We start from the raw sequence: 12,100 nt of genomic DNA, 5'->3' as shown, positions 1-12,100 counted from the left end.
TCTGTGGGCACAGGTTTGATCCAGGATTTTAAATCTGCTCCATCCCCAACTCCAGTGATCCTATGGATTAATTAATCCACGCACAACACATTCCTATCGGCCTCTTGGGCAGGTGGTTTAGTGACTCGCTGCTTCTCAACTAAAAGGGTCACACACTGAGCCAGCAAGAGAACCCAGGAGTCCTGACTCCCAATCTCCTACCCTCACCACTAGGCCACACCATCTGAAGACAGTTTTACAAAGAATGACAGGGGAAGGGAGAGATGCTCTTCAGAATCCTTTATTACATCTGAAGTTAAACAACTGTGTTAAAAATGGCACGATCCTCATGGGGAGTAATAGGCACTAACATCGCCTCTACCTTGTATCGGGACGCACAGGCTAAATGCAGCAATGTCGGGGAGGACACAAGAGAAGAGCAAAACAAGTTACACATTAAACCAGAGCCCCATGCCAAGAATTCAGACATGGTAAGAGTTAACAGAGAGGCCTGGAGACAGATTGGGCTTTACAGGAATTCCAGGAGACTGGAGTGGTGAGGGAGATGCTGGTATATAGAACCACACACTTCATTACCCTCCACTTAGCTGCTGATGACAAGGCTTTCGATAAACACGGCATGATGGATTCCAGCCACAGTAGGTGACCTGCTGCTCTCAGCTCCTTCCGACTTTGGGGCTTTGCTCCCGCTATCAGACTAGGCAGCCACTTTCTACTCCCCAATCTCCCCAAACACATGGTCAGGAAGATGTGGGAAACAAGCCTGAAAAGAGGAAGCTTGTCTCATCTAATAGAGATTCTTCCCCTGGGCAGCTTTGGTTTGCTGGTGCCACCATCACTCACGACAGGCTGACAGGAGCCCGGACTGACGGATGTTTAATAGGAAGAGATGCCTGGAGGCAATCTGGTTGCACTGGAAGTGGTACTCCTGTATCCCAGTTTGAAGGAATGCTGTAACATGACGGTATATTCGGGGTTTCCAGGAAGGAAGAGCAGCTCCAATTACACATGGCTGGCCATGTGCGCAGACTGCCCGGGAATCCCACTGGGATTGTCTATGCACAAGGATGCCAGCTCTCTGGCAGGATTTGGTTGTTAGGACAGCAGCTGCCTGGTGGTGGGGTGAAGAGAGGAAACTCTGCCCTCCCTGCATCCCATTGCCAACCCCTGGCCTCGCTCTACCCCAACTGGGTAAGGCAGCGGAGTGAGAGCTCTCAGCAGAGACCCACAGACTCAGTCACTGGTACTGTCTTCGCTGTCAGAATACGCCCCCAACAGGCTGAGGGAAGAGCCCTGGGCTGCTGATGGGGGCTGGGTCACAGCAGGTAACGAGGAGCTCCAACTTCCAGCATCTAGAAACCAAACAGAGCAGGTTCAATCATTCACACCCCACACCCACTGCTGGAGAACAGAGAGCTGCACCTTACGGACGCCCGAGGAAATCAGGAGTTGAAGCACTCCTGTTGCTGCATGGATGGGCTTCAACCACCCCGAGGGGCGGGCCCAGGCCCTGCCAGGTTCTGGGCACCCACTGCAACACCAGGCATTAGGACCTGGAGTAAAACAGTTTCCTCAGCACCCTGTCTGAGTCGCAAAGAGGATTAAAAGGTTTGATGTTGCTGGGAGAAGAGACAGTCGCATTTCTACAGAGGCTCTCCTCCTGCCCCCTTGTGGTGACATAAGAGAATGGAAATGTCGGAGATACTTAAGCATACGCGGATTCCACCTAACTAGAAGAGGGTGAGGTGAGTCAAACCTCAGTCTAACACAGATGCTTTCTGTGAGGTGGCCTCCTGTGTGTGAAACTGTCTTTGCTGTACAAGCTCTCAGGCTGGAAAGGTGGGGCGGAGGGACTGGTGTGTGGATGATATAGGGAAAACATCATTCAGCTGGGCCATTCATGGAACACCAGGTTTGGATCAGCAGCCAATGTAATCTTACATAGCACCTGTCATTCAAAAAGATTAAACTACCCAGAGGGCTGGGATCATTTCGCCCGCCATCACAATGCAGCCACCTCTGCGATGGAACACAGCCGTTGTTCAACAGAACAAAGCAATCCCGTGCAACAGTTTAGGACAGGAAGGAAAGAATACTGTGTGCAACTGAAAGTGCAGGGGAGTTTGGGGAAGGCAGAACAGCATGTCCCAAATATCACAGCATACAATATAAACTCCCTGGACAGTAAAATGAAGACAGAAGATGGCTTGTGATCACCTTCAAGCTGTTTATGTTACTGTAGCAGACAGCTGTGTCAACAGCCCCAACCTCCTTGTGGAAAGTAAGTTTTGGAATGGCACAGTAAATTCAAATCCCATGCCTGGTCTCGCATTACCGTCTGTACTACTGTAGCGCACAGGCAGCCCAAGTTATGGGCCAGGACGCCTTTGGGCTAGGCGCTGTACAGACACAGAACAGAGGAGCTCAATAATTTTATGAGCAATAATATAAAAATATTTATCATAGTACTTCTATAGACTAGCACCATCATTGTATCTGAGCATCAAAATGTCAATACAGAAGTTCAGACACTGGCAATCAGCTCTCATGCTTCAGGACACAAGCTCTTTGCCAGAGTGGTCAGGAAGGAATTTTACTTCCCCATAACAATGCACTATATGGGAGGCAGGAGAGAGAAGATGGCTTCCTCTCTGAAACACTGGGCATTGGCCCCTACTGGAAATCCCAACACCAAACTTGATGCCATTCTGACAAAATTCTGTTGGGTCGTGAATCACTAAACTGCAACATATAATTGAAGACAACACAGACACACATGATTAAGCTGCTTGATGTCCCCAACCTGTTAGAACCCACCTTGGTGGCCTGGAGTTAAGTGGCTAATCAGGTCCTGCATTACCATGTAGGTGAGACAGAACCCAAGTTACCTGAGCTTTGTAGTGTAGTTTGCTTCCCCACACCGTTAGCGGTGGTGGAGCCCGGGGTCTGTTTCTTCACCGTGACCAGGCCGGCCAGCTGGGACTTGCTGTTCAGTTTGCCCACACTCCTCTCCCAGCTTTCAGTCTTTAGCTTCTTGCTCTGGGGCTCCATGTCCTACAGAAGGGAGCACAAATATTAATGCTCTTGGTCCTTGGAGCCGCTGGGGTGGGGTGGGGGGGGAGACTATGCAAAATGCCACATCATCATCATCATCCAAATCAAGGGTGGTTTGAGCTGCATACACAGAGGTATCATGTCATAGAGCAGCAAGGAGAAAGCCCCTCGCTGGATATCTACAGGGTGTGAAGAAAAGGTGTGGCTAGGATGGGACAGAGCACTGTTAGGTGCAGAGGAACGAAATCAGCACAGGAAGATTCAGGCTGAATACCAGGGAAAGCTTGCTGTCCCAGAGATCAAGAAGGGTGTGGAAGAGCCTCCCCAAAGACTGATGCCCCGTTGCTTGGGGCATCCACAGCAAGGCTGGAAGAGACACTGGTCAGCGGGCACAGTTGTCCATTGGCAGAGGGGTGATCCAGATGCGTGCAACAGGACTTTCCAGTATCCAGCTTCTCTGATCTCACATGCTGGCTGCTGGACCAACCACTGGGTTTAACACACTTGTGACGAGATGGCTCAGAAGGACTGGGACAGAGAACATCTCACAGTTGAACTCCAGCCTGGCTTGGGAGTCACTTGAAAGCTTTCACCAGCCTGCACTGTTTGACGGTCTCAGTGGACAGGGATTGACATAAGAGAGAAACCGCTGCCATTGGCACTAACTGGCCTGTATGCTGGATCTTCTGTGGAGATTATACCAAGGACTGAACTCCCTCCGCCTCAGAGCAAGCATCAGAACAATAGGTTGTGATCATGCACGGGAGCGTGCCCTGCTGTGGATAAACACAGGGCTTCATTCTTCAGGGATGTCCAGCTGGCATCTTCCACCACTGCTAATCTTGTACTGATGTAACTTACGTTTGTATAACGATTAAACCATTACAATCCTTTTGGGTACAAGCCAAAACCAGGGAGCAAAGCCAGCAGCAACATGCTGACCGCTGAACCATCATCAGGCATGACTGTATGGGTGGGGGTTCTTAGCGGCAGCTCACCACCACGGAGATGAGCCCCTTTGTTAGTTGATACAGGCTGAAGTTTACTTCGACCAAAACCTCTCACTTCTTCCTTTCAGTCTAATACACAATGAGCCACATTTTCTAAACTGGGCCTGCAAGAGAGGCAATTGTGCCTCAAAGTCTCCAAAACAGGGGACTTCTCATGCAATGTGGTTCGCTGGGTTTTAGTTTGTTCCCTTGTGGAAAAATCTCCCGTCTCAGAGAGATGCACTGCTGGAAAAGCCCCTACCCCCAGGATTTACCTCCTGCAAGATGTCAGTAGGTTTCATTTTCAGCGCTGACCTTGAGGGCACTTGGACAGCTTCCTCATCAGAGTCAGAGTCTTCCAGGAATCGCCTGCTCTGGGCTTGTTCCAGCATAGCTCTGCAAAGCAAAGGGATCCCCCAGAGAGGTGTAACAGAGTGACTTGATTACAGTCTATCCGTGCCCACATGGGCAACAAATATTTGATAATGGGCTCTTCATTCTAGCAGACAAAGGTAGAACACAATCCAATGGCTGGAACTTGAAACTAAAATTCAGACTGGAAGTAAGGTGTTAAATGTTTAATTGAGAGAATAATTAATCATTGGAACTATTTACCAAGAGTCAATGGTGGATTCTCCACCACTGGTAACTTTTAAATCAAAACTGGATGATTTTTCTAAAAGATCTGCTCCAGGAACTATTCTGGGGCAGTTCTCTGGCCTGTATTATGCAGGAGGTCAGACTAGGGCAGGGGTGGGCAAACTACGGCCTGTCAGGGCTTTGGATCCGGCCCGTGGGATTACCAACCCCCCTGCACACCGCTGCCACCCCGGAGCCACTCAAGGTAAGTGGCACTGGGCCGGAGCCCGCATCCCGAACCCCTCCTGCACCCAGCACCCCAGCCCTGAGCCCCCTGCCACAGCCCAACCCCCTGGCCCAGCTCTACATTCATGGCCCTGTATGCAATTTCCCCACCCAGATGTGGCCCTCAGGCCAAAAAATTTGCCCACCCCTGGACTAGGGGTTGGTCTTCACTATGGGGAGATTGCTGCTGCAATTGAAGCAGCAGGGGTCGATTTAGCGGGTCTAGTAAAGACCCACTAAATCGATGGCAGAGCGCTCTCCAGTGGACCCCAGTATTCCAGCTCTTCCAGAAGGGTAAAGGAAGTCAACCAGAGAGCGTTATTCATGTAGCTGAAGTAGCATAACTTAGGTCAACTTACCCCGGTAGTGAAGACAAGCCCTAGATGACCACTGTGGACTTTCGGCCTTGGAGTCTGTGACTCAATAAAAAACATCCACCGTCATGAGCCCTGCGAAGAGCAGTGCTGTCCTGCATACACTGTAGTTCTGATATGTTACAACTGAGCTGGGACAGCCACTTGAGTGTGCCAGAATTCAACAGCTCCCACATTGCTGCTGGACCCCATCTTCCCTTCCCAGTCTGTTAGCTGTTACAGCTTGGAATCCTTGCAGCACTCCAAGTCCCCTTTTTTAGGTGCAGTTCAGTGCTGCTGAAAGGTCTTTCATTTAGCCCCAGAATAATACCATGGACACAACGATAGGGGTTTTCCCCACACCCTGACACAAAGGTACTTTAGCCCTACACCCTGGAAGAGGTCTCCTCTCAAGGCAAGTTCAGTCTCAGAGGCCAGCTCAGTCTTTGATCTCTTTGCCAAAGATGCCAACTGGGACAGTGGCTTTTGGCGTGCAAACACCGCCCCGTGGAGGGTCACTTATATTTCCCTTACCTCTTTCAATATTAGGGCCACCGCACCTCATGTGTGTCCTTTACCTGTATGTCTAGATAGGTCGGATATCAGTCATCCTATTAGATCTCCTCACATCCCAATCCACACCACAGCCCTACCATGCATAAATCCCACACCCTCAGATTGCAAGTGTTACCCTCTTTTGGATCTCTGGCACTGTCCCTCCCATTAAAATACTGCTGTGGGGATGTGGGGGGGCTGCTAAGACCACTGCCCAGCCCACAGGTGGCAGCCTGGAAAGTTTCATATATCCAGGTCTGACCAGAACTCAAACATAAGCAATGTTTCCAGCTGACTCACTTCATCTCTGTCTCATCCTCCTCTAGCTCCCTTCGTTTCCGCTCCTCCTCATAGTCCTTATACTGCTTCAGCATGGATTCAAAGTCCACATTTGCCTGACGCTGGTTCAGCTCCTTCAGCTCTTGCAGGTTCTCCAGAACCTCCATCTCCAGCTTGGAGTCCTTCGTTCGGTTCTCCAAAACCTAGTAGGGAAAGCAGGAAAGCCCTTGAAGTACTGGGTAAGCCTCACCGACAACTCATGAACTGTAGCTTCCATTACTAGCATGGCAATTCTTAAGTGCCTGCTGCCATGGTACCTAAGTGACAAAGTTTAGCATGAGTACTAGGCGTGAGATAGCATGAGTATGGGGAGCCTCGTTTTCAGATCTTAACAAGCGCAATTAAAGATAGTGGTAAACTCCCTTTACTCATTCCAGGATAAAACAGAACCTACAGAGACCTCAGTTACCATCTCTGCCTAGGCCAGTTCCAAAGTTGCAGAACTGGGGCAGTAGCCTCCTTCAACGCACTGAAACGCAAGTGGCTGAGGCCTGCAGATCTCAGTCTAATATTTAGGACTTAAGGGGAAAGGGAAGGATGCATTCAAATACCTTCATGGGATTGTTCAGCTCTTCCTCCTCTCTTTCCTTCTGCACCCTCTTCTCCTCTTCCTCCAACAGCTTCTCAGCTTGGAAGTTCCGAGTGGCGCCATGTTCCATTGTGTAGTCTGTGTTCTCAGGATCCGTCTGAGGAAGACAGGAGCAACATAAGGGAATGATTGTGAACATGCCACATGCACGACAGGCTGCTATTGCTCCAATCATTGTTCATCTATTCAGTGCTGGTAATGAACAGCCAGTATGATTTTCAAAGCAACACATAAAACTACACAAAGCACTTCAACCTTGTTTTATTCACATCACCTGCCAAAAGAATGATTATTTATACCCTAGAAACACCCATTGTACTCAGACATTTGAGAAGCAATAGTGCCCTACTCACACTGTGGATGAGATACTTTACTGTTTGTTAAAAGGGGAATAGAGATCAAATAGTTTGGATGCAAAATTTGACCTCTGGTTGTCTTAAAATAGTAGCATTTGTTGGGAACCGTCTAGGATTAGAATGGAGATCTCCTGTCACTCAGTGCCCGGATCTACACCAGGCTGCCCCCCCAGATATCAAGAGCCCAGCTATAGAAGTCCCAAAATCTTCACCTTGAATGTGATTTCTGCCAGGCAGCGGGTACATTTGATGTAGAAGCGAAAGATGGGAAGCCCCAAGTACACCTCATTCTGAACAGTCTCCTTGCGAGCATTAAACTTCTTGCCTTTATAGATGTACTCACCACATGTCTTGCACCTACACGAAGCAAAGAGAAAGTGCATTAGGTCCACAGTGTAATAAAAAACTAGAGAAAGACAGGAGTCTAACTGACATACATGGGGGCTGAGCCTAGTTTTAATGGGCATTGTAACATCTGAACATCTGGTACCTATTGTTATACATAACATCTAAGATGACCAGAATAGAAAGACATTCGATACATTGCTATTTTTTCCATGTAATCTTTGATCAGTGTCATTTCTGTTGATTGACAGTTGCCTCCCTCTCACATACTGCTCCGGAGTGGGGCGTTCCTGCACACTCTGGACATTTAGGTACTTATATGGCCTTCATCACCGTAGTTTCTGAGGACCTCACCATCATTAATGGATATTATTATATAATTATTATTAGTGGACAGGTATTGCCCCCCCACTAGTTAAAAAACAAAGCCAGGGAATTGAGGCACAGGGTTGATTGGGTAACTTGCCCAAGCTCACACAACAAGTCTGTAGCCAAGCCAGGAATTGAACCAGTCACAGTCCAGTGTTTTATCCACTAGACCATCCTTTCTACCTGGTTTCTGTGAGGTGTTTTTACAGCAACAGCAGAAGCTGAATCTAAAGAGGCAGGTTTGTCCATCCCAAGTAAAAGTTCGGGTGGACTTGAGTCTGGTCATGCGATCCTCAGGCCTGCCTGAAAGACCCTTATGAATACAGCAGGGGAACATTTAGTCAGCCCTAGCATTTAAGCAGCTGGCTAAACATGCATACATAGTAGTTTGAGAGTGTCTAGATTAAGTCATTCCAGAGGAGATTCTGCTATTTAGTTTATAGCTATACAAAGTAGACCTGCACCCCAAAGGGTTACATCAGTTGTAAATATTGTGGTGCACAGAGTAACTTGCTCAAAAAAAAAGAAAAAAAAGCAGCCAAAACCTCACAAGCGTTCCTTATTACCAAAATCCAGTCAGTACATTCAGCAAATAGCTGGATTCCCCCTCCATCCCAGTATACGGCCGGCTCGATGGAAACAAAGTAAGAACCCAGAGGAGGGATATCCTACGAAATCTGCCAAATGCTTGTGACAGAACAGCGTTCCCATAAGTTCTCCAGTACACGCACAGCCAGTACCACCTCTCTCACCTCATGTTGAACGGGGCCATCAACCGCACAACATATTGCCGGTCCTTTGGGAGCTTGAGCTTTGGGATTTTAGATGGATCGAAGTCGGGTGGGTAGTATTTCTACAAGAACAAAACAGAAAAGGCATCAGTGGGGAGGCTGTGGGGTGAGAGGGTGAAATGGGGGGGGGTGAAGCAGGGTATCACCCATTGCTCCAGCTCTTTGGGATCCACTGAGGATCAGAGCAGGGTCGCAATGTCAGGGCTCCCCACACTCACATCAGAGCTGACCCGCACGCAAAGCTTAGAAGGCCTTTCAGCAGGACAGATGCCATCTCTCCTCTCCTCCGCTACGACCCCCACCCGTTCCCCTCCCCTACTACCTGTCCCTCTCCCCTCCCCCACTACCTGTCCCTCTCCCCTCCCCCACTACGGAGCCTCCCCGGTCTCCCTCCCCTCCCCTCACTACCTGTCCCTCTTCCCTCCCCCGCTACGGAGCCGCCCCCCCGATCTCCCTCTCCCCTCCCCCACTACGGAGCCTCCCCGGTCTCCCTCCCCTCCCCTCACTACCTGTCCCTCTTCCCTCCCCCGCTACGGAGCCGCCCCCCCCCGATCTCCCTCTCCTCCCCCCACTACCTGTCCCTCTCCCCTCCCCCACTACGGAGCCTCCCCGGTCTCCCTCCCCTCCCCCCGCTACCTGTTCCTCTCCCCTCCCCGGTCTCCTTCCCCTCCCCCCACTACCTGTCCCTCGCCCCCCCCCCGCTACGGAGCCGCCCCCCCCCGATCTCCCTCTCCTCCCCCCACTACCTGTCCCTCTCCCCTCCCCCACTACGGAGCCTCCCCGGTCTCCCTCCCCTCCCCCCACTACCTGTCCCTCTCCCCTCCCCCACTACGGAGCCTCCCCGGTCTCCCTCCCCTCCCCTCACTACCTGTCCCTCTTCCCTCCCCCGCTACGGAGCCGCCCCCGCCGGTCTCCCTCCCCTCCCCCACTACGGAGCCTCCCCGGTCTCCCTCCCCTCCCCCCACTACCTGTCCCTCTCCCCTCCCCCGCTACGGGCCCCCCAGTTCCCCTCCCCCGCTACCTGTTCCTCTCCTTCCCCTCCCCCCACTACCTGTCCCTCGCCCCCCCCCCCAGGTCTCCTTCTCCCACCCCCACTGCAGGGCCCGCCCCCGACTCACATTCAAAACCTTCCTCTCCGACATTTTGCCGCCGGCCTGTGCCCAGCCCGGGTCCGCCCCGCGCTAACTCTCCGCCCCTCCCAGCTCCCCGGCACTTCCGGGACCCAGCCCCGCACCCTGCCATTGGCCTGAAACAAGGAGCCGCGAGCAGACGTGTTTCCTATTGGCTCTTACTGCCGCCCATCACAACTAAACCCCGCCCGATGGCTCGCGTGCTGCAGCTAAAGAGGCCCGTCTACGCGTCAAGCCCTGCTGAGAAAGGTTCCGGGAGGAGCTGAGTCTTGGCTGCTGCAGGGCTGGCTCAGCATTGGAGGCTCTGTGGGGCTCAGCGCGTTGGCCGCGCCTAGGGGCTGCTTTCCCAGGCCATTTCAGACCCTCCTATGCAGTGTACAGAGAAACCAGGCAGCGAGCCGCCTACTCCTGAGTTTGCCCATTGCAAGGAGACGTGCAGGGTTTATAGTGCAATGCCACGCTGGTCTCGCATGCGGCACCGCAGGGGCAAGAGGGTCCAGTAACGCAGCCGGGGCTCTCGCTGCCCCTTAAAAGAGCATGCTCCAGTAATCATAGAATATCAGGGTTGGAAGGGAGCTCAGGAGGTCATCTAGTCCAACCCCCTGCTCAAAGCAGGACTGATCCCCAACATGGTCCAGTTTTATACACACACACCTCTGCCGTTAGCGGGAAGGGTTGCCAACCCTCCTGGTTTCGCCAGGAGGCTCCCGGAATCAGGCTCTATCTCCCGGAGGCTACTGAAGCCAAACCGGGAGATTTTAGGCCTGGCCCTGCACTGCTCCTGAAAGTGGCCGGAACATCCCTGCAGGCCCTAGGTGGGAGGTCAGGGTGTCTCTGTGTGTTGCCCCCAGCACCGAATCTGCAGCTCCCATTGGCTGGGAGCTGTGGGGACGGTGGGGGTAGGTGCTTGAGGGCATGGACAGTGTGGACCCCCCCCACACCCCAGGCTGCAGGGATGTGCTGGCTACTTCTGGGAGCGGCGGGGAGGGGGGAGCGAGGGCAAGGCCGGCAGGGAGCCTGCCTTAGCCCCATTGCGCCACCACCCAGGAACTGCCCGAGATGAGTGCCACCTGGTCGGAGCCCGCACCCCTCACCTCCTCCCACACCCCAACCCCCCGCCACAGCCCTGAGCCCTCTTGGGGAGCAAGTACCCCTTACTCCCTCCCACACCCCAATCCTCTACCCCAGCCCTGAGCCCCCTCCTGCACCCAAACTCTCTCCCAGAGCTTGCACCCCACACCCCCTGCTCCAGGCTCAGCCTGGAGCCCCCTCCCATACTCTAAACCCCTCAGCCCCAGCCCAGAGCCTGCACCCCAACTCTGTGCCCCAGCCCGGTGAAAGTGAGTGAGGGTTGGGGAGAGCAAGCAACGGGGGCAGGGGGGAGGAGGAGTGACTGGGGCGGGGCCTTGGAGAGGGGACAGGGAAGGGGCCTCAGGGAAGGGGTGGGGCAAGGTGTTTGGGTTTGTGTGATTAGACAGTTGGTAACCTTATTAGCATGTCTAATCCAGTGTTGCCAGTCCCAAGCCTTCCAAAATCATGAGGTGGGTTCTGAAAATCATGAGATTTAAAAAAAAAATACATTTGGGGACCTTTTCATTTGCCTTCCTGTTTTTGAGCCTTTAGGATGTACTTGGGTCACATTTTCCTGCTTTCCTCTACAGCTCCGAGGACTAGAAACTGTCTTTAAAAAAAAAATTAAAGCCAAGATTCTTATGTATTCACATCACTGAAGCTTCTGGGGCTTTAAAAAACAAAGAAACAAGCAAACAAATCCCGTTAAAGCAAGATTTGTGATAAAATGGCAGAAGTTGGCAACACGGCTGAGCATACCCCAAAATGAAGGCATGGCCTCAAACATAACTTATTAAGCCAGAAGGGACGACTGTGATCATCTAGTCTGACTGCTGTCTAGCCAGGCTTGCAAGGGTTGGATTTTGTATTGGTAAATGCCAGTAACTGTTGATTTCACCGTACCCACACAGATGAAAAATATTTCTATCAATAATAATCAAAATGTACAAAGTCAGAAAAATGATGCTTGAGAACTTAGAATTTGATGTAAGGATTAGGGTTGCCAGGCTGGTTTTTGACCGGAATGCCCAGTTGGAAAAGGATCCTGGCAGCTCCAATCAGCACTGCTGACTGGGCCATTAAAAGTCCGGTCAGCGGCGCAGTGGGGCTAAGGCAGGCTCCCTGCCTGCCCTGGCTCCATATGGCTCCCGGAAGCACCCAGCATTTCCCTTCAGCTCCAAGGCAGAGGTGTGGCCACAGGGACTCCGCGCACTGCCCCCGCCCCGAGTGCCGGCTACGCAGCTCCCATTGGCCAGGAACCGCAGCCAATGAGAGCTGCGGGGGCAGTGCCTGGG

General features: G+C 52.0%; 1 protein-coding gene across 1 annotated transcript; it reads right to left on the bottom strand.

Moving 5' to 3' along the window:
• Positions 1–264: 264 nt before the first annotated feature.
• On the bottom strand, positions 265–9,814 carry YJU2 (YJU2 splicing factor homolog). Its single transcript, XM_048830907.2, has 8 exons — positions 9,723–9,814; positions 8,566–8,666; positions 7,312–7,456; positions 6,706–6,840; positions 6,116–6,297; positions 4,319–4,439; positions 2,889–3,054; positions 265–1,352 (listed from the first exon to the last, which is right to left on the bottom strand). Exons 1-8 carry the CDS (start codon positions 9,744–9,746, stop codon positions 1,234–1,236), a joined length of 993 nt encoding a protein of 330 aa, XP_048686864.1. The 5' UTR covers positions 9,747–9,814; the 3' UTR covers positions 265–1,233.
• Between the last annotated feature and the right edge of the window lie 2,286 nt (positions 9,815–12,100).

The sequence above is a fragment of the Caretta caretta genome, chromosome 25, assembly GCF_965140235.1.
Source record: "Caretta caretta isolate rCarCar2 chromosome 25, rCarCar1.hap1, whole genome shotgun sequence".
Lineage (NCBI taxonomy): Eukaryota > Metazoa > Chordata > Testudines > Cheloniidae > Caretta > Caretta caretta.
The sequence above is the reverse complement of the archived record's forward strand: the minus strand, read 5'-3'. Positions and strand labels throughout refer to the sequence as shown.